The 21,364-nt window shown below is 57.1% G+C and overlaps 1 protein-coding gene across 4 annotated transcripts in view; it reads left to right on the forward strand.

Moving 5' to 3' along the window:
- The window catches only part of ARHGAP8 (Rho GTPase activating protein 8), a 65,601-nt gene extending 44,311 nt beyond the window's left edge, over nt 1–21,290 (forward strand). For all 4 annotated transcript variants that reach the window (XM_045463483.1, XM_045463485.1, XM_045463484.1 and 1 more), the window contains 5 exons: nt 11,438–11,511; nt 14,085–14,162; nt 14,884–15,012; nt 18,851–18,954; nt 20,895–21,290. In XM_045463483.1, the coding sequence (XP_045319439.1) occupies nt 11,438–11,511; nt 14,085–14,162; nt 14,884–15,012; nt 18,851–18,954; nt 20,895–21,227 (718 nt within the window). In that variant the 3' untranslated portion in view covers nt 21,228–21,290. The remainder of the gene's footprint in view (nt 1–11,437; nt 11,512–14,084; nt 14,163–14,883; nt 15,013–18,850; nt 18,955–20,894) is intronic.
- The last annotated feature ends 74 nt before the right edge of the window (nt 21,291–21,364 follow it).

A 21,364-nucleotide genomic window follows, 5' to 3' on the forward strand; every position in this document is an offset into this window, starting at 1 on the left:
CCTCCCCTCCCCAGACACGCACACAGGTGGGGTCTCCCTGGAGAGCTATTTTGTAAGCACTTAGCGAACGCAGCATATGTTGACCTACAGTGTTCCCGAATGTATCCGGAACAAAACTTTACCAAAGTTTCCTTCTTTACACGCTGTCAGTATGTACCGGAGTGACCTGCTCCCGCCCGTGGGTGTGGCCCCGGCACCCCTGCGGCCCGCAGATGCAGTGACGGCGGGCCCCTCTGGGGGTGCTGGAGAGAAGGGGCTCCGGGCGGGCCCAGGCTCCAGGATTTTCAGGCCTGAGGCTCCTGCTGTCTGTGTCTCCGCCTTCGGCCTGGCCTGTGTATCCGTTGCTTCCGTCATCAGTCCCTTCGTCTGACGACTCTAGTGATGCCTTTCAGATGGCCGATTTCGTTGTTCCAAACCACTTCTGTCTCCTATTGTCTAATAATAAAACTTTATTTATTTCAAGTTTACTTATTTATTCTGAGAGAGGGAGAAAGAGCATGTGAGCGGGGTAGGGGCGGAGAGAGAGAGGGAGAGAGAGAATCCCAAGCTGGCTCCGTGCTGGCGGGGCCCGATGTGGGGCTCAAACTCACAAACCTCGAGATCGTGATCCGAGGGGAAACCAAGAGTCGGACCTTAACCGACTGAGCGCCCCAGGCGTCCCTGTGTAATAAAGCTTTAAAAACGAAAGACGGAACACCTCTAACTCGTGGATTTCTACAGCCATCTCTCTGAGCACAGTGTGAGGGAGTCACCCTGGGACCCCTGTCTTGAGCAGGTGTCTTTCAGGGTGCGTTGACAGAGTTTGAACTCCAGAGATGTCCGTTACCAGATCGAAGACAGGTATTAGAAATGCCTTTATAAAGGTCTCGGTTCATTCCTGTTCTGGGGCCAGTTTTAAACGTAAAAATCAGTCCCTTGTCTTTTTTTTAACGCCCAACGTGGGGTTCGAACTCACAGCCCCAAGATCAAGAGTCATATGCTCTGCCGACTGAGCCTGCCAGGCGCCCCGGTTCCTTGTATCTTTAGGGAGTGCTGAGTCTCACTGGACAACCTTTGGAAAACATCGTGTGTGCCACTTTGAGAGATAATCCATGCGATTGCCTCTTTAAATTAATATTTTATGCCATTTCGTTGCAAACGACTACAATAAAACGGCAATAAACATCTTAAATAGAGTACCAAATATGTAATTTGTTTGGACTGTGAATGAATGAAAGTCATTAAAATTCATCACCAAATCCTATTCACGAATGCTAATTTGCTGAGTTAAGTTCAGAAGCACACAACAGAAAGCTGTCACCTTAGAACAAGCTAATTAAGTTAACGTATCAAGGGGGACGTCAGAGACTCGAGGTATCTTTGGCCCTCGCCATCGCTGAAGAGAGAAAATGCACGTGGGCCCTTAGTACGGCTCTATCTGGGCAGATACGGGGTAGTGGAAAGAGGGAGAGCCTCCTCAGGGCAGAGGGGGGATGCAGGTCCCAGCTTTGGGAAGTCAGGCTGGTTAACTCAAGCAACCCCAGTTTCTCTCCCTGTGACTGGAGGTGAAACCATGCCCTCCCCACCTCCAGGGCCCGGGGGGGGCGGTGGGGGCATAACAACAGGGTGTGCAGACCACGGGAACCCGTTCCTGCTGCCAGGCTTGCCTGCCGTTAGTCCTCCTTCATAGTCTCCTCCTCCAGGAAGCCTTCCCGGATGACTCCACGCACACAAGGACCGTTTGTTAAAGACACCATTCTTTTCGCCACTGAATTGCCTTGGCATCCTTGTCAAAAATCAGCGGCCCATCGCCTGGGTGGCTCAGTCGGTCGAGCGTCCGGCTTCAGCTCCGGTCACGATCTCACGGTCCGTGAGTTCGAGCCCCGCGTCGGGCTCCGTGCTGACCGCTCGGAACCTGGAGCCTGCTTCGGATTCTGTGTCTCCCCCTCTCTCTGCCCCTCCCCTGCTCATGCTCTGTCTCTCTCTCTCTGTCTCAAAAGTAAATAAAACATTAAAAAAAAATGTGTTTTTCAAAAGAAATGCAATTGATTTTTGTGAGCTGATCTTACAGCCTACTGCGTAAGTAAAATCATCTGTTAGTTCTTATGGATGTTTTGTGATTTTTTGGCTTAGTGTTTTCCACATCCAAGACCCTGTCGTCTGGAAATAGAGATACTTTCATTTCTTCCTGTTCATCCGGGGTGCCGTTCACTTCCTTTTCCTGCCTGATTGCGCTGGCCGGACCTCCAGTGCTGGCAAGGGGAGGGGTTAGTGTTTTCCTCTTCTTACCGGGAAGCGGCTACATTTTTCAGCATTAAATAGGACATTAGCTGTGGGTGTTTCATAGATGCTTTTTATCCGGCTGAGGAAAAGCCCTTGTGTTCCTGGCTCATTGAGCGGTGGGTTTTGTTTTGTTTTTTTCCTCTGAAGGGATGTGAGATTCGGTCACGTGCCTTTTTTTTTTTTTTGCCTTTATGGAGATGATGACAGAGGCTTCGTCCTTTATTCTAATAACATGGCGGTTACATTGATCAATTTTTATGTTGGACGAACCTTGCATCCTTGGGACAAATCGCATGTGTTCCTGGTGGATAATCCCTTTCTACGTAGCTGGATTTGCTTTGCTGGTACCTTGTGGATGATTGGGTGTCTGTGTTCGTAAGAACTGATCTGCGGTCACCTCGTACGGCAACGTCTTTGGCTTTTCTTCGTGGGAGGTTTTAAAATGACAGTGCAGTGTCTTCACGCATCATACCTTCTCAGGGCTTACATTTCTTCTTGAGTCACTTGCGATAGTTTGCGTCTTGGGATTAGAGTTCACAGCTTCGTTCATCACAAACTGGTTCTTAGTAGCGATAACGTTACTCACCTTGCCGCCACCGCACAAAACTCGTCCCCTGTCCCTTCTCCCCTCTGTGTCGTTATGGGCACACCAACTAGGTCTTAATTTTGTGCCCACTGGCACACATTTGTAATCCTTGCTCTGCTCTGTGGCCTTTTAAGTCAGACAAGGGGGAGAAAGAGACACTAACGGTCACACCCGTAAACTCTTTTATAAAAGAGATTCCCGGTGGCATTTCCGTCACCTGTGTGCTCCGTCCTGCACGTACAGGTGAAGCAGGTGGGCAGGTGGGAGAAGAGAGGGGTGGGGGGCTTCCAGACTCGGGGGGGGGAAGCGGGTGGGTCCCCCTGCCCACACCTCTCCTGCTCCTTCTGCACCTGCAGGAAGTGGGATGTGGGGCGACGGAGGCAGAGGTCCCCTTTGGGCCGTTCGTTAATGAGCAGGACCACGTGACTCCCAGCTGCTCCTCTCCCAGAGCGGACGGTTCCAGCTGACCCAGCGGCCACTTGCACGAGGAGGGGAGTGAGGGGTGCCCGGGAACACCCGTCTTTGGTCTCCCGCACCGTGTGGCTGTTTTGGAGAGCAGAAGCCGCCGTCCTTGGGAAGGGCCTCCGGGGTGGGGGCCGGGCCGGGCCTCCTTGGGCTCTGCTCCTAAGTCGTGTGCCAGCCTGACTTGCCAGAACCCCGCCCCACGGGGAGCTTTGGGGGCTGGTCTTGCGAACGATACAAAACTTGCCAGTTCCTCCTCCACCTCCCACAGAGGCCAGCTGTGCAGGGGTGGGGGGTCAGTCCCACCAGACCCCCACCCCGGGATGCAAGGCTGTGGTCTGCTCCGGCTACAAGGGCTTGGGAGTCCGATTCTCACTTGAACCCTTAGGCCGTGTGACTTCCGGTGAAACGATTTGCCTCCCTGAGCCGGCTTTGTCTTCTGTCGCCACGCGGGCACGGCGACAGAGCCAGCGGGCCTGGCGGCACACCGGCGCACCCTCGGTCCCCCGCACGTGGCGGTTGTCCACGGGCACTGCCGGGTTCCGCGGGCGCCCGCGACCTCCCGGCCGCCTTTGTGGCCCAGCGGGGCGTTCCCGGAACCGGGAGGGGCCGAGAGGTCAATGACCACGTCAGAGGGCCGGGAGAGCCCGGGTCCCCAGCCGGGCCGGCCGGCTGCTCCTCCCGCTCCGTCCCTCCCGTCGCTACAAAGCTACAGCCCGTCCTCACTCGTGTGCCTCTCACCTGCAAAACCAGGGCAGGAAGCTGCTGGTCACTCCCAGCGCGTCCCCCGCGGGGAGGGGCTACGAGCAAGGATTATGTGCCGAGAAGCCCCGGTGCCCTCTGGGGCCGGACGGTCGGCCGGGAGCACACGGTGCTGACCCAGGAATAGCACTCTGCCGCGGAGAGCCCCCTGCCCACCTGCCGCCTGCACCTTGGAACTTGAGTTCAGGCTGTGGGTCTAGCAATCCACGTGTCCTTGTGGAGACCTGGCCCTGGCCTTGGCCCGCACACATGGGGGTGCACAGGGAGGGACCCAGTGAGAAAGGATTCGCTGCTGCCCTGGGCGTCCCCTCCCAGCCAGGAAGCCCCGGGGCGGTTGTCATCCTCTGCACTGACCCAGTCCACCGAGCAAGCCCCTCTCTGAGCCAGCGGGTGGGCGATGGGGAGGGAGGAGAAATCCGTGACGTGGGTTTCTGCGCTGCCGAGAGCGGTCATCGAATCCCAGGGGGTGAGTCGCTCCCCGGCTCACGAGAGGCCCCGTGAGCCCGGCTGGAGGTCCGTGTGCCTTGAGGGCACGGGGGAGGAGGCATGCTTGGCTGGGGGCCCTGCAACTTGGGGCACACCCCTTCTGGGACCTCAGTGTCTCACGATCTTACAGGCCCCTCCCCACCCTGGAAGCTTGCTTTAGAAAAAGGAAATGTGGGGGCGCCTGGGTGGCGGCTCAGTCGGTGTAAGCGTCCGACTTCGGCTCAGGGCACGATCTCGCGGTTCATGAGTTCGAGCCCCGCGTCGGGCTCTGTGCTGACAGCTCGGGGCCTGGAGCCCGCTTCGGATTCTGTGTCTCCCTCTCTCTCTGCCCCTCCCGCACTTGCACTCTGTCTCTCTCTGTCTCAAAAATAAATATTCAAAAAAATTTAAAAAAAAGAAAGAAAGAAATGTGAGCTAAGCTGCAGGCAAGGGGGTCTTTGGGTAGCTCATCAGCGTCGGCCCGTTTGACAGGTCTCAGCAGGGCCCCCTCCCCAAGAACGTTCACTACGCCAGGCTTTGGAATCAGCGGACCCAGGCCCCCTAGCTGTGTGACCCCGGGCAAGTCACTGCAGCGTCCTGGGCCCGCTTCCTGGTCCGACACGGGCCGCCCGCGTGTGGCCTGGGACGTCACTCAGCCCCTAGAGCTCCACTGATTTGGATCGTTGGTACATTTGACTTGTAGCTGAACACAGGCCTCTGTGTCCCTCAGTATTTACTCTTTGCAGCTGGGAGGAGGGCACCAGCATCTCTGCTTTCCAGTTGGGGAAACAGAGGCTGGGGAAGCTAGGAGCCTGGCCTGAGGTCACCCGCCTCCTGAGGGCAGGGCCAGGACTTGCACTAATCTGGCTCCCAAAGGAAGCAGGAGGAGGAAGAGAGCCACCCGTCCGCCACGTTCCTCTCTCCCTGGGGACGCAGAGAGGGGACCGCCTGGGTCCCAGGCCACCACGTCCCTCTCAGGGGGACACGGGAGGCCAAGTCAGAGGTGGGGGGGAGGGCCCGCCTGCATTCCCGTGGCAACACGACTCGCGTCACAGGGACCGCTTGGCCGGCCGGATGTTGCTTTGTGTCCCCGACATACAGCTCCGGCCAAGAGAAACCACCAAGAAACCAGCTTTCCGTAGAGAGCAGGACACGCAAAGGCCTGTTAGTGCCGTTGGCAAAGTTTTCGTGGTTGTTCACGTGGGCCACGTGTTTGGGAGTCCTCTGTAAACCCTGGGGTCAGAGGAAGAGCAGGACTGGTGTTGTATCCCCCCGAGGAATCGCGGTGGAAGGACCGCACGCTTTTGGTTTTGTTTTAATTTTCTTTAATGTTTAATTATTTTTAAGAGAGAGAGAGAGAGCGCGCGCGCGCGAGCGGGGGAGGGGCAGAGAGAGAGGGAGACACAGAATCCGAAGCAGGCTCCAGGCTCCGAGCTGTCAGCACAGAGCCCAACGCGGGGCTTGAACTCACGAGCCTCGAGATCATGACCTGGGCCGAAGTCGGACGCTCAACCGACGGAGCCCCCAGGCGCCCCTGATGACAGCACATCTGAGTTGGGCCCGGGCCTGCCTCCAGCTGGGCCGCCTTGGGGCTCTGGGGCCTCTCCCAGCATCCACAGCCCATCTCGAATTGGGGCCAATAAAATCACAACGGAAACTAAACGGACAAGATACGGGAGAAGGGCTTGTGGGCTCAGACGCGTGGCTCATCCCCGGATGCGCGTTCTGGACCGTTTTCCGTTACCTGCTGCACGACAGCCCCCCCTCCCCCGGCACTTAGCAGCCTCAAACAGCCGCCGTTTTGTTATGCGTCCTGATTTCTGGGGGCCGGGAATTTGGGCAGAGCCCAGCTAGGCAAGCGTGCTCGGGGGGGGCGCTGTCAGAGGTCGCTCCATGGCGTCAAGTGGTGGCCCGGCTGCTCCTCTGGAGGGCCCGGGGTCTGAGGCACCGCCTCACGTCCTGGTGCGCGGCAGGGAAGGCTGGGCTCAGCTGGGACACCGTCTCCCCACCGGACATGCCCAGGGTGGCCCCCTTCTTACAGGCCAGCTCACGGCTTCTGGCAGGGGTTCCTGGGACCACGGTGGAAACTGCCAGAGTCTTCAGGCCGAGGCCCGGAAACCGGCCGGTTGCTTCTGCCGTATTCTCTTGGTCAAAACAGCTTTCTTTTCTGGTTTCTGGGCTCGTGGCTCCGTCCCCCACCTTCAAAGTGCTCTGCTCTGACCTCTGCCTCTGTTGCCACATCTGCTCTGAGTCTGGGCCTCTCCTGGGCTTATGTGGGGACGGTCCATGGTAATCTCCCCACACGGTGCTGGGGGACAGTGGACACGGAGCCTGTGCTCTTTGGAGAGGAGCAAGGAGGCCTTCTCGGAGGAGGAGGGCTTTGGCTGGGCCGGGAAAGAGAAATAGGGAGGGTGTACCTGCAGCGGGGAGGGCGCAGGGTGTGCTGTGAGCCAGTCAGGAGGCCTGAGACCCTGAGACGCGGGAAAGACTGGGTGTCGGTGGTGAGTTTCCTTTTGCCCACAGCGTCCAAGGCGGGACAGGTAACGGTGCCGCGTGCCCCGTGTGAGCGCCATCCGGGCCGTGAGGCTATACGGGCGGGATGGCGGTGGGGGGGGGGTCCCCGCTGCCTTCTCTGGCCCCGAGAGAGGACAAGAGGAGGTGGCCTGCTAGGGGGGCGGTGTGCCAGCGCCTTAGTGGGGAGGGGGGTCCGAGGGTGACCAGAATTTCTGTGCATTTCCTGTAGCATCCGCTTAAGCGTCCACGGTCAGGACTCTGACCCCAGTTTTAGTTTAATTTTCCGTTTTACAATTGTTATGCCTTTTTTTTGTTGTTGTTTTGAATTTTTCAAGTTTATTAGCGAGAGAGAGAAAGCACGAGTTGGGGAGAGTAGCAGAGAGAGAGAGGGAAAGAGAGAATCCCCAGCAGGCTCCGCACTGTCAGAGCGGAGCCCGATGCGGGGCTTGAACTCATGAAGTGTGAGATCGCGACCGGAGCCAATGCCAGACGCTCAACCGATGGAGCCACCCAGGCGCCCCAGCAATCGTTACGTCTTTGGACGGCGTGACATCATTTGCTCCATAAGTCACGTTCACTGAATGGTTTTTGGAGTACCGGGGCCTGTCCCACGGCTTTGCTGGTGTTAAGCACTCTGGTGGGCAGGTCCAATTATCAACCCATTTAACAGAAGAGGAAATAGAGGCATGGGTGTGGGGGCAGGTCGAGTGGTGTATCTGGGCCTCTCAGCTTTTTTCCGGTGGCAGAACCAGGATTTGGCCTCAGGAGGTCAGATACCAGAGCCCGCACTTTTGGTTTCCGTCCGGCTGCCTGTGTATCTCGGTGGTGTCCCCCCTGCGCCGGGGTAAGCATGTGCCCTTAGTGGATGCTCGCCGCCCCGTCTCTGCTCTTGTCCATCTGCGACTTACATCTGCATAGTGGTTTTGATACTGTGCTCAGAGGCTGGCTTCCGGAGCCTGCCTGTCTGGGTTCGGATCCCGGCCCCACTCCCGTTTCGTCGAGTGGCTCAACCTCTCAGAGCCTGAGTTTCCTCATCTGAGTTCCAGCCACTCTGATGATGGCACCCAGAGAGCTCCGGGGCAGAAGAGGAAGGAAGCAGCCTGAGGTGGTTTCGGTGAAAATCGTCACGGGTGGAGCCCAGCTCCAGCGAGTCTGGAAGCCCAGATGATACCCCTTCGGCCCTGGCTACCTTCAGCCTGCGTCCCGCTGTGATGGGAATGCATGCCAGTGGCTGCATTTTCACGCGCATTTTGGTGGCAGGGGTGCTGTTACTCTGCACACGTATCTCTGGGAATCAGGGACAGAGCGCTGCCTTTGCCCCCGGCCCCTCCCGGGGGTCATGGTCATGATCTCGCGGTTCGTGGGTTTGAGCCCCACGTCGGGCTGTGTGCTGACAGTGCAGAGCCTGCTTGGGATTCTCTTTCTCTCTCTCTCTGTCCCTCCCCTGCTCGTGCTCTTTCTCTCTCTCTCAAAAATAAAGTTGAAAGAAAGAAAAGAAAGAAAGAAAGAGAGAAAGAAGAGAAAAGAAAGAAAAGAAAGAAAGAAAAGAAGAAAGAAAGAACTGTCCCTCCCCTGCTCGTGCTCTTTCTCTCTCTGTCAAAAATAAATAAAGTTGAAAGAAAGGAAGGAAGGAAGGAAAGAAAAGAAAAGAAAAGAAAAGAAAGAAAGAAAAAGAAAGAAAGAAAAGAAACGAAAGAAAGAAAAAGAAACAAAAGAAAAGAAAAGAAACGAAAAGAAACGAAAAGAAACGAAACGAAACGCAACTCCTCTCCCTGGGACGCCTTGTTCACTGTCTGTGAAGCAGGGATAATAACAGCCTGTCTTGTCCGCCCGTTCCGTGTCGGAATCAAACGAAATGACAAATATGCAAGTGCACGGCAAGGACGATGCTGTGTATTTGTTGAGGTGACTGATTTTTCCAGAAGAGCTGGGGGTTGCTGAACTTCGGGCTATTCTCAGGGAGCCAAGGCAGGAGGCTGAGGTCCATATTTGTGTGTTAGGATTGGAGGCGTAGACCTGCCCCATTCCCGTCCCCGTCTCCCCAGGGGTCTTACTTGATGACGGAACCCAGTGAGACCCAGGGGAACTAGGGACCACGGCCAGGCGTGTGGCCACCTCCCTGCCCCCGGAAACCCTTTCACAATAAATCGGTGACTTCTGCTTCTTGCCGTGACAGTCATGGAACAAACTGACCATCCTGCCCAAACGTAGAGAAACACACAAGCCCTATCATGATAGGTGTTTTCAGACACCGGGCAGCATGCAGCAGGGGGCCATGATTCCAGAGAGAAAGGAAATGAACAGAGCAGACCCTCCGACTCCCCTGGCTCACTGCCCGGGAGATGTTTCCAGGCTGCAGAGCAGGGAGAAGCCAGACAGGCTCCAGTGCTCTTGCCGAAGTGGGGTAACGGAGTTCAGAGTTTGGGGGCTCTGGGTGGGTGACCTTGTGGGACAGAGTTCCGGGGGGGGGGGGCTGCACAGAGAGTTCTCCACAGACTGTCCCCTCAAGTCTTTGAGTGTTTAAACTGTCTATATATAAAAGGAAATTAAAGTACCACCGGAAAACAGTAGGGCCCCGAAGCTATTGGAGCTGACACAGGGCTGGGCGTGGTTAAGTGTTCTCCCAACTTAAAGTGGAGACGTCAGCACTTAAGGCTTTGGGTGCTGTTTCTGTCTTAGCCGTTGAGCTACATTGGCCTTAGTCTGAACACTGCTCGAGAGCCCCCCTTGCAAAATTCAAAGCGATCCTTGACAGGCTCTACCTGTTCCCAAATGACTTGATGCAAGACAGAACAGAGTTCATCTCCGTTCAAAAGAATACCACATACAAACACACAAACCCCAGCAACCAACAGTGTAAACTTTCCAAAGAAAAATTACAAGGTGGGAGCAGGGAAACGTGTTCCGTAACTAGGAGAAAAACCGATCAGGAGACACAGACCCAGCATATTCGTGTAGGTTTTCTAGAGAAACAGAACCAAGAAAGAGGATATTTATTATAAGGGATTGGCTCATGTGGTCATGGAGAAGTCCCAATACCTGTAAGCCGGTGACTCAGGAGGGTCACTGGGGTAGTTCCATCCTGAGTCCTAAAGAATAAAACAAAGTCAAGAAAAGAGAGAAAACGAGTAAAGACAAATAGCAAGATGGTACATCTAAACCTAGCCGTAGTGATGATTACATTAAACGTAAATGGCAAAAACATTCCAATTAAAAGAGATTCTCAGTTTGGATTACAAAAAAGGAAGCTCCTACTGATGTTTAAAATGTAAAACGATAAAACACTGTAGATTAAAAGTAAAAGGGTAGAGTAAGATCTGCCATGCAGCCACCAACCAAAAGAAAATTGGAGTGGCTGTACCAATATCAGGCCAAGCAGGACAAGAAATAACCCCAGGGACAAAGAGGGGCGCTTCGTAATAAGACATAATCCTAAAAAGTTACAGACTAGTAACAGAGCTTTAAGATCCACGAAGCAAAACGTGGTAGAACCGAGGGAGAAACAGACACACGTGAGGAGACGTCAGCATCCTTCTCTAAGTAATTGGTGGAACAAGTAGAAAATCAACAGTCTAGAAAACTTGAACACAATCGGCCAAACTAACCTAGCGGACGTTTAGAGAACCGCAAAACATATGCTCTTCTCAGCTACGACGTCGCAGAGCAGGACTCCAGCAGGCGCGTCTGACTACAGAGCGTTTTCCCCTCCATCCAGCCGTCTCCCAAATATGCTGCCTTCCGGGCAAGAGCGTTCAGCACGTGAGAAAGAGAAAAACAAAACGTTTCACGCGGGAGCCCAGCGGGGCCATAGAATGCGCACGGTGGGCGGCTGTGACTTCACATCCTCTCTGCCGGCTGGGGTGGTGTATTTGTGCCTGTGTTTTAAAGTTGCCTTGTGTATCAATTCTCTACCAAATGAACACGGTAAGAGGCTGGGTCTTAACAGCCTGAGGCAGCACGTTAGGTTTCCATCAGGCATGTTGTTTGATTGGTCAGCATATGGCCCAGGTTTCCCGGATCTGCCCTCACGGCCAAATCCGCTCGTGCCTCTGGTCCTCCTCTGTGCATTTCCCCCCTGTCTGGAATGCTCCCCGCCCCCCGGCTTTGGTCCTCCACAAGCTCCTACTCATACCTCAAAACCTAGCTCAGAAGTGGCCCCACGTGAAGCCATCCCCGTTCCCCAGGTCTCCCCTGTATCATGGTGGAGCCCTCAGCTGCTGCCCTAGTGTATTATTTCTGCCTCTCTTTTGGCCACCAGAACACCTCCTCTCTGAGCACCGAGTCTGCGTCTGTCCCCGTGTGGCTCCTCGGTCCTGTGTTTACACAGAGGTGTGGAGAGGACCTGTCACCTCCAGCTAAAGACTGCTTTCTTTTCTTTTCCCTCAGCCTCAAGGACAAAAATCAAGGTGAACTCATCCCTCCTGTGCTGAGATTCACAGTGACATACCTAAGAGAGAAAGGTAAGTGAGAGCTGGCTTCAGCCAGGGGTGTGAGGGCCTCTGGGAGGCCCATCTCGTGTCCCGGGCACCGTGCAGACCGGGGACTTGGAGGGGCTGGGCCTCGTGCGGGAAGGGTGACCAGCACGGGATGGACTCAGGCACACAGAATGTCTGGGTTTGCATCCCGGCTCCACTGTGTACTTGCTGTGTGACCTTGGGCAGTTACTTACCTTCTCTGGGCCTCTGATTCCTCATCTGCCCCATGGGGTTCATGACAGTGCCTGATTCACGGGGTTGCTCTGGGGCCTAAATGAGATGATACATGTAAAGCTCTCCGTGAAGAGACCCCTTTGATATGATAGATAGCTTGGTCTGCAGGTGCTGTCGCCAGTGGGGTGGGTGCGCTCGGTGATCAGAGGGGTGCGCCTTGTGGCTCCTCCAGGACTCCTGCCCGAGGCCAGAGTTCCCAGATCCACGGGGAAAGTGTGGACCCTGACAGGAGCGTAGTTCTCTGGGCGAACAGGCTGCTGGGGGGGGGGGGTGGCCCCCCGCAGGCAGGTGCCACAGGGTGCGGGGGGGGGCGCGTCCGACGAGCCGTGGGAGCCGTCATTGCTAGGGGCCCTGGTGGCTTTTTACCTGGCGCACCCTCAGAACTGCATGTCCTAATGCTAGAAAGTTCTATGAGCTGGCGCCTCTCTAGCCGGAGGATCTGATTGTCGCTTAGAATGGTCTCTACTTTGGCGAGAGGTCCTTCGCGGCACCTCCTGTTCTGTTCCGTATTTCGGGAGCAGAGAGAAGATAGTGCGTAAGACCAGGTTGTCAGAAACCGGGAGAGGGAGTGTCTCCCTTTTTAACGTATCAGTTCCTTTATTTTTGAAAAAATAAAAAACCCAGCTCCAAGTGGGAACTCACTATTGTATTTGTTGAATGAATGCACGATCAAACATGTACCCTTTGGGCACCTCCCCGCATCCAGCCCTGATTGAGGCGCTGGGGTTGCCATGGTAACGGCACCCCCCCCCCCCCCCGCCACCAGCCGCCGTTCTGGGGGCTCACGGTCGCAACCGAGAGGACTCCATTGCGATTTCCTCTGTAAAGCTGTTTCCACGGGTCAGAAGTCCAGGCACACGGGGGCCGGGCTGCTCAGGGTCCCGCAAAGCGAAACGCAAGGTATCCGCCAGGCTGCGCTCCTTTCTGGAGGCTCCGGGGAAGAATCCGCTTCCACCTTGATTCAGTTTGTTGGCCAAATTCAGTTCTTTGCAGAGATGCCTGTGTGTCCTTGGTGGCTGTCGGCCAGAGGCCTCTTTCTCTTCCTAGAGGCTGCACGCTCTCCTTTCCGTGCGGCCCCCTCCACCAACAGAGACCTTCCCACCTGTCGAGTCCGGCCTCCATGCTTCAAATCTCTGTAGCCAGGAAGAACCCGGTCCCTTTTAAAAGTCTTGCCTGATTAGGTCAGGCCCACCGAAGATGATCTTCCGTATCTTAAGGTCAGCTCCTTGGGCCTGAATCCTGTCTGCAGAGTCCCTTCCCTGTGGCACCTAGATTAGTGTTTGGATCCCAGGCAGAATGAGTGTGCCCCACGGGGTCCGGGACTTTGGGAGCCACCTCAGACATTTTCCTACTACAATCTGTCAGGTAAAAAAAAAGAGAGGGACCAGCCGCTCACGCAGAGGGGATAGCGCGTGCAAAGGCCGGGAGGAGCAAGGAGCATGGGGCAGACTGGAGGCCGGAGGAGGGGGCCGAGGGGCAGTGGGGCAGGAGAGGCCGGACTGTGCAGGCCCGTGGGAAGTCCCCATGGGAAGCTGCCCGGTGAAGCCCAGCAAGGTCCGTGCGCAGGCGGCTCAGGCCTGGGTATATTCGTTGAATAGACCCAGCTTCAGAAGGGAGAAGAGGCTGGGGAGGGAGCCGAGTGCCCCCGGAAACCCGGAAACGTTCTGTATTTGCTGCGTCCGGAACGGTAGCCTCTAGCTGCTCGCGGCAATAGCCCAGCAGAGCACTTTCTAGGTGTCTCCTACGTCGGGTGACCGCATTTTTAATTTTACTTAATTTTTGCTAATTAAACGTAAATTTAAATCATGACGTATGGCCAGTGGCTGCCATACTGGACGGGTCACCTGTGTCGATGCAGCTGCGGGACTAAGCGGAAGCAGTGTGTATGGAGGCCACCCGGGTGCTTGAACGTGTGCCATATCCAGCCTCGTCGATTCTTTCTGCAGCCCTCAGAGGCAGGGGCTCAGGGCCTTACTCTGTAGACGGGGTGGCTGAGCTCAGAGAGGCTACATGCTTTCGCTGCGGTCACACAGCGGGATGAGACAGACTTGGGCTGGACTCCAGGTCTGTCTGACTTGGTTCTCTCTTCCCGGGGGCCACAGAAGTAGGCAGTCAGGTGGGGTTGGGGGTTTGGAAGTTTGAGGAATAAATAAAGGTGGGGATCGCGGGTGGTGGGCGTCGTGGGGGTGGGGGGGATGAACCAAGCTGGAGAGCATTCCCTGCCAGCCACGGGCGGGTGACGTGTGGGCAGGAGGAGTCGTGGAACGTTCCAGAAACCCAGTGTGCTAGGACCTGTGAGGTACCTGGAGGCTCTCTCTCCTTAGGACTCCGCACTGAGGGCCTGTTCCGGAGATCGGCCAGTGTCCACACCATCCGCGAGATTCAGCGGTTGTACAATCAAGGTGAGTCTGTCCCCGCAGAGACCCCTGACCCTGGGCCTCCCGCCTGCCCGGCCTGCACAGCCCTCCACGGCCGCAGAGCCCCCAGGCCCAAGGTAGCGTGGCTCCCGCCCCCACCCAACCCCCAGCATAGCCCAGGGCCGGGCAGCTGCCCAGGCGAGGCCTGCGCCCGGAGCCCCGGCCCTCGGCAGGTGGCCGCACGCTGCCGTTGTGCCTTGAGGGCTTCTCCCGTCATTGCAGGCGGACAGGTGGTCTGAAATGTTCCATGGAGCCTCCATTCGGCAGCCCCTCCAGCGGGCCCGGCACCGCTTTCTCGGCTGCCTGTGGCGACACCCGCGGGTCGGGAGGCCGTGTCGGAGCTGAGCACCCTACAGCGACGCTGCTGAGGCGGCTAGCTCTGCTCACGCCCCCCCCCCCCCCCTCCTCGTACGGTTCGCCCGTCCGGTGACAGGGCCGGCGCGGGGCGCGTGTGGACTGGCCGTCCTCAGGCCCGTGCGCCGAGCACCTGCATCCGAGGCGGGGCCGACCCACACGGCGGGGGGACTGGGGGCACGCCCCAGACTCGGCCAGGTGCCCCAGAGGGCCGAGGGGGCCACGGTAGCAGCACCCCCCGGGTCCAGCAGGCGACAGGGTCATGCCTGGCGAGAGGTCTCCCCCTCGGGAGTGCATGAAGCGGGACCCCGTGGCCCCGTCAGGACTCAGACTTGCGACATTCTGTGTCCAGGGAAGCCCGTGAACTTTGACGACTATGGGGACGTCCACATCCCTGCTGTGATCCTGAAGACCTTCCTGCGAGAGCTTCCCCAGCCGCTGCTGACCTTCACGGCCTATGAGCAGATTCTCGAGATCACCAGTGGGTACCTGCCCCGGGGGGCCCCGCCGAGGGCCAGTCTGGGGGGTGGGGGGAGGGGCTGCCGGCCTCTTCTTGTTGCCGTGGACAAGTGTCCGTGGCCGGGCCGGGCCACCACCGTCCATGGGTAGGGGCAGGGGTTGTCGGGTGCAGCTGGGGCGACAGGCAGCGTGGCAGAGGGCGTCTCTGGGTTTGGGGTGCACGGCCCGGTCCAAGGGCCGCCTCCAGGCCCTCCTTGCCCTGCTCTGGGGGAGCCCCCCACCTCCAGCACCCCAACTTCTGTGTCTAGAAGGGGGGTGGAGGCTGGCGGGGGGCAGAGGCCCCGAACCCCCTCTTCGAGCGGTTACCGTAGAAAGCTTGCAGTTAGAAATCCCTCCTCTGCCCTTTGGGATGTGAATCTTCTACACTCAGAACTGTGTCAGGGACCCCAGAGCCGGCTCTGAGATGTAGACGTTCAAGGAGACCCCAGTGTCCCGTGACGGTGGGGGCCCAACCCAGCCTGCACCGCTGACCCCGTCCCAGGACACGAGAAGCGCGTTTCTCCCATGAACACACCCGGATGACTACCCCCTCCCTGACTCTGCTCAGGGCCCCCCCCCAACCCCTGCACCCCTCCCTGTGCCCTAGTCACCTCAGCCATTCGGCCGTGTCGGGCCGTCCCTCGTGCAGTGGTTATTACCGAGCACGCACGTTCCTCTTTGACTCTGGCACCTGCTTGCCACGGCCCGTGCGGGGTAGTTGCGGACGGGAGGGGAGTGAGCACGGAGGCCCTGCTCGCCAGGAGCGCTCAGGCTGGCCGCAGGGACAGGCGTGTCATTGAACCGGGTGTGGCAGGGTGATGGGGCTGCAGTGTGTCTGGCACTTACTGGAAGGAAAGCAGGGAAAGGCCTGCTGGGCAGGAGGTGAAGGCTTGTCAGGGTGTCTGAGGTTCCCAGATGTCCCCAGGCACCAGAACCCCCGGAGGGTGCATTGAAACATGGGTCACTGGGCCCCACCCTGGAGACTCCATAGGTGTGGGCAGTGGCCCAAGAATCTGCATTTCTAACTGGATCCTGGGAGATGCTGATGGTCTGGGTTTTGTGCCATGGAATGCCTAGCTCAGCGGGGTTGAGGCACGACCCATGGAAAGCACAAGTGTCTTAGGGGCAAAGCTCATCCTGTGCACCAGGGAGTGGGGCTGGGCTGGGCAGCTGCTGAGAATTTTTAAAAAATTATATTATGAGAGGACCCCTGGGTGGCTCAGTTAAGCGTCTTAACTCTTGATTTTGGCTCAGGTCATGATCTCATGGTTCGTGAGTTCAAGCCCTGCATCGGGCTCTGTGCTGCCAGCACAGAGATGCTTGGAATTCTCTCCCACCCCCCTCAAAATAAATAAATAAACTTTAGGGGTGCCTGGGGGGCTCAGTCGGTTGAGCGTCCGACTTCGGCTCAGGTCATGATCTCGCAGTTCGTGAGTTCGAGCCCCGTGCCGGGCTCTGTGCTGATGACTCAGAGCCTGGAGCCTGCTTCAGATTCTGTGTCTCCCTCTCTCTCTGCCCCTCCCCTGCTCACACACTGTCTTTTCTGTGTCTCAAAAATAAATAAAAGTTAGAAAAAAATTTTGTTAAATAAAAAATAAACTTTAAAATATAAAAATTAAAAAAATAATAATAAATTCTGTTTTGATGGAAATAACACCAGCACGTAGCGTAGGAAACAAACAAAAGCCCCAAGGTCCACAGCAGTGAAACGGGAGTCCCTGCCCAGCCCCGCGCTCCCACGCGGGCACGTACCCCGGCGGGGGCTCCGTGGGCAACTGCCCGTCACGCCAGGAGCGCCGCTCCTATGCACAGTCCTGGAGCCTGGCTTTTGTGTGTTAGCATCACATCTCCTCTCTCCCTCCTTGTGTGCAGTCACTCATGCTTTCAGTGGTCGTGTTGCACCAGCTTTGTAATTTCACGGGTGAACGTTTGGAGCTGTTTCCATTTTTGTTTGGCCCTCCGCTAATTTGAAGACTCAGGAAGTCCCAACATTCCGGTCGTTGAGAACCGAGATGCTGCCCTGAGATGAGAACCGAGACCCTGCTTTCTGGACCGTGGTCTCACTCGGCCGGGCCGCACGGTGACAGGTGTAGGGTCACCAGATCTAGCAACAGAAAACAGAGGATGCCCACCCACCTCAATTTGAATTTCCGATAAAGGGTGAATGTCTGTTTTGTTTTTTTTTTTTTTTAGCGTAAGTCATATTTGCTCTTTAGCTGAAATGCAAATTTAACTGAGTGTCCTCTCTTTTTTCTGGCAGCCCATTCTCAGGTGGGATGGGTTTCTCCGTGAAGTCGGGCAAAAGCAGGGGCTTCTGCGTGTACTCGGGGAATGCAGGGACACTCGGGAAGTGTCCAGGGCACAAGGGAATTGCAGCCACGACCACCTCCCGGTGTGCAGCCAGGAGGTTAAGAGCACTGGCTTCGAGCCGCGCGGGTCTGGATCCAAGTCTGGGCTTCGCCATGCAGTAGCTGTGTGACTGGGGACAAGTCACTTAACCTCTCTGAGCTCACTTCCCTTAGGTGCGTAAAAGTGGGGGCTGTCGTGAGGATTAAGGGTGCGTAAGATGCAGTGCTGTGTGGCAGCCTGCTCCGCCTTGCTCGCCGGTGAGTGCTCTTTCCCTGAGAGACCGTTGGGGGAGCGGGTGGTGCAAGGATGTGCTCTGGGACCATAAATCTTGCAAAGAGGAGGTTGGGGCCGGGGAGCTGAGACCCAGGCAACGAGGTGGCGGCCCCCGAGCTCGTTGGTTTCTCGAAGATCATTTCGCGGGAACTCCCTGTCCATGCCCGTTACCCACGACAGCTTGAGTTCACGGAAGAGAGGCTTTTCTTAAGAGGCCAACGAGAACGTTGACGGTGGGGACGTTTGTGTCTTTTGAGCAGGGGCTGTGTTTGGAAAGCACACAGGCGTTCACGGTAGCCCCGCCCAAGGCTTAGCCGGAAGAGGTTAGCGTCGGGGGATCGGGACGTGGGGAGCACGGTGAATAGTTGTGGGTGCGCCCTGGCTTGAGGTCTGGAGTTCAGCGGAGGACATGGTTATGAGGAAACGGGGTCTGAGTCTGGAGCAGCCTCCCCCAGGCTCTTGGTGGGTGTGGGGACCTGAGCTGCAGGGCATCACAAACAGGCTAAGTTAGTCTGGAGAAGGGCTGACCGAGCTTTCCCGTAAAGGGCCAGGTAGTAAGTATTTGAGGCTTTGTGGGTCTGTCTGTGTTGCCCCAACTGGGCTCTGCTGTTGTGCAAAAGTAGCCACACGTGATGTGTGAGTGGGTGGGTGTGGCTCTGAACCAATGGTTTATTTTTTTCGTCTTTATTTATTTTTGAGAGAGAGAGAGTGTGAGCAGGGGAGGGGCGGAGAGAGAGGGAGGCACAGAATCCACAGCAGGTTCCAGGCTCCGAGCCGTCAGCACGGAGCGCGACGCGGGGCTCGAACCCACGGACCGCGAGATCGCGACCTGAGCCGAAGTCGGACGCTTCACCGACCGAGCCACCCAGGCGCCCCTGTACCAATAGTTTTACCGACAAAAATTGGCCTTTCTGTCCGAAGGCTGTAGTTTGCTGACCGCTGGTCTAGGCCATTCTCACTTACAAAGTGAGCGATTTGGCTTTACGGACTTTCTGGGACGTAAGAGTTGCAGTACGGCTGTAAAGACGGGAACAGAGCTCATGGAAGGGAGGGCTTTGCTGCGAACAGCCACCCGGCCTGGGAGTAAGTGAGGGCTCCGGGCCCGACCTCGGGACAGTGCGTCCTCAGAGCTGACCTCCTCCCTCGGCCCATGCCGGCCCCTCGGGCAGGACTCAGGAGGGACCCCTGTGCCCCTGCAGGTGTGGAGAGCAGCCTGCGGGTGACCCGCTGCCACCAGATCCTGAAGAGCCTTCCAGAACACAACTACGCTGTCCTCAGCTACCTCATGGGCTTCCTGCATGAGGTGAGGGGGCTAAGCAGGGCCCGGGGCGGGGAGGCCCCAATTCCGTGCCTGGCCCAGGCGGCCCGGGGTCTGGGGTCTCCCCCAGCCTTGGAACGCCGCTCCCTGGCCCCGAAGACTTCAAGGCCTGACCGGGGAGCAGCTCCATTTCTGCACCTGCCCCATGCCTGGCCGCCCTCGGTTACAGATGGGACCTTCTTTTTATTTCTGTTTTTTAACGTCTGCTTATTTTGAGAGACAGCATAGGCGGGGAGGGGCAGAGAGAAGGAGAGAGAATCCCAAGCAGACTCCACGCCGTCCCGGCGCGGGGCAGCAGCCGCAATCAAGAGTCAGAGGCTCAACCGACTGAGCCACCCGGGAGCCCCACGTTGGGTGTAGAGATTGCTTTAAAAAAAATTTTTTTTAATGTTTATATATTTTCGAGAGCAGAACATGAGCGGGGGAGGGGCAGAGAGAGAGGGAGACACAGAGTCCAGAGCAGAGCCGTCAGCACAGAGCCCGACGCGGGGCTCGAACCCACGAGCCGTGAGATCACAACCTGAGCCGAAGTCAGACGCTCAGCCGACCGAGCCACCCAGGTGCCCAGGATTGCTTTTAAAAAATAATAAACAGGGGCGCCTGGGTGGCTCGGTCGGTTAAGCGTCCAACTTCGGCTCAGGTCGTGATCTCACGGTCCTTGGGTTCGAGCCCCGCGTCGGGCTCTGTGCTGACGGCTCAGAGCCTGGGGCCTGTTTCGGATTCTGTGTCTCCCCCTCTCTCTGACCCTCCCCCGTTCATGCTCTGTCTCTCTCTGTCTCAAAAATAAATAAACGTTAAAAAAAATTTTTTTTAAATAATAAACTATTTGTCAGAGGCCAAAAACTAAGTTATTGCCCTAATTTTCTTTCTATTTGTTTTTCATCTGCTGGAGGTGGATTGATTTCCCCGTCCTCCACGGCACTGACGTTGAAACTTCCCATGGGGCTGGGTGCTGTGTAGCATTGGCCCTGGTGGGCTCCTGCAGGGGCTTGGGGGCCGCTGTCCTCACCAGATCCAAGTGGGGGGGGGGGGTTCACCGGGTCATGCCCCACCCCCCGTTCTCTGCTCTCCCATGACCCCCGAGGTTCTGCCATTGTCTCTGCTTCCAATTGTCGGAGGTCCCCAGGACCCTGGAGGCGAGGGGGAGATCAGGCCTTCAGATGGGCCCAAGTGGCCCCCCTGCCCCCGACTGGCCATGTGACTTCGGGAAAGTCCCCTGCACCTTCTGGGCCTCCAGTTTCTTCATCTGTAAAATGGGTGATGCATCCTAACTTCATGGGGTTGTAAGTGCTGTGAGGCAGGTTCGCCCCCTCCCCTGCTGCCCCCGGTCCTCCGATGACCCCTGCCTGCTCTTTGGCCTTGACTGTGTCCGACTCGCTGGCCAGAGTGTGGCTATCAGAGAGGTGGTCTGGCTGGGTGACACCAAAGGCCAAGCTTGCACCCATTGTGCTAGAGACCCCTGTCCCCGAGGGGGCCTCCCGAGTCCTCTGGAGTGGGAGAGAAGGCTGGGGGTGCTGAGGAGATCCAGGAGGAGCTCAGAGACGGTCAGAGCCCGAGGTCTCTCAGAGCATCAAGACTGACTGCTTTCGGGGTGCCCGGGGGACTCAGTGGGTTGAGCGGCCGACTCTTGGTTTCGGCTCAGGGCGTGATCTCACGGTTTGTGGGTTCGGGCCCCGTGTCAGGCTCTGCTGATGGTGTGGAACCTGCTTGGGATTCTCCCTCCCTCCCTCTCTCTCTCTCTCTCTCTGCCCCTCCCCTGCTCACTCTCTCTCAAATAAATACACTTAAAAAAATTAAAAAGTTAAAAAAAAAAAGACTGCTTCCTTTTACAGGTGGTGACACCGAGGCCCAGAGCCGGAGGTGGCCGTGCAAGGCCGTAGCACTGAACCCACAGTCACGTCCCTTGTCTCGTGTGTGTCCTCCAGGTGTCCCGGGAGAGCATTTTTAACAAGATGAACAGCTCCAACCTGGCGTGTGTCTTTGGGCTGAATTTAATCTGGCCGTCCCAGGGGGCGTCCTCCCTGAGTGCCCTCGTGCCCATGAACCTGTTCACCGAGCTGCTGATCGAGTACTACGAGATGGTCTTCAGCACCCAGGAGGCTCGCGGGGGGCTCGGTGCCGGTGCTGTTGAGGCAGGGGAGCGGAGTGGCCCCGTCTCTAGAGGCCGGACACCCCGACGGCCTGGCCTCGCACCCCGCGCCTCCGCGGCCCCTGACGGTGCCCGGGAGACTCCTCTGGTGCTGGAAGCGTCACGCTGAGGCCCGTCTGTGCGTGCTGTCGTCGTGTTTTGTAAACTTGCCATTAAACAAACTTCTCGTGAACCTTCTAGTGAACGTCCGGGGTTCTGCGCTTTGGCCCTCGTGCGTGGTCCCTGGGCTGCGGGCTGGGACGAGGT

This window comes from Leopardus geoffroyi, chromosome B4 (assembly GCF_018350155.1).
Source record: "Leopardus geoffroyi isolate Oge1 chromosome B4, O.geoffroyi_Oge1_pat1.0, whole genome shotgun sequence".
NCBI classification, from domain to species: domain Eukaryota; kingdom Metazoa; phylum Chordata; class Mammalia; order Carnivora; family Felidae; genus Leopardus; species Leopardus geoffroyi.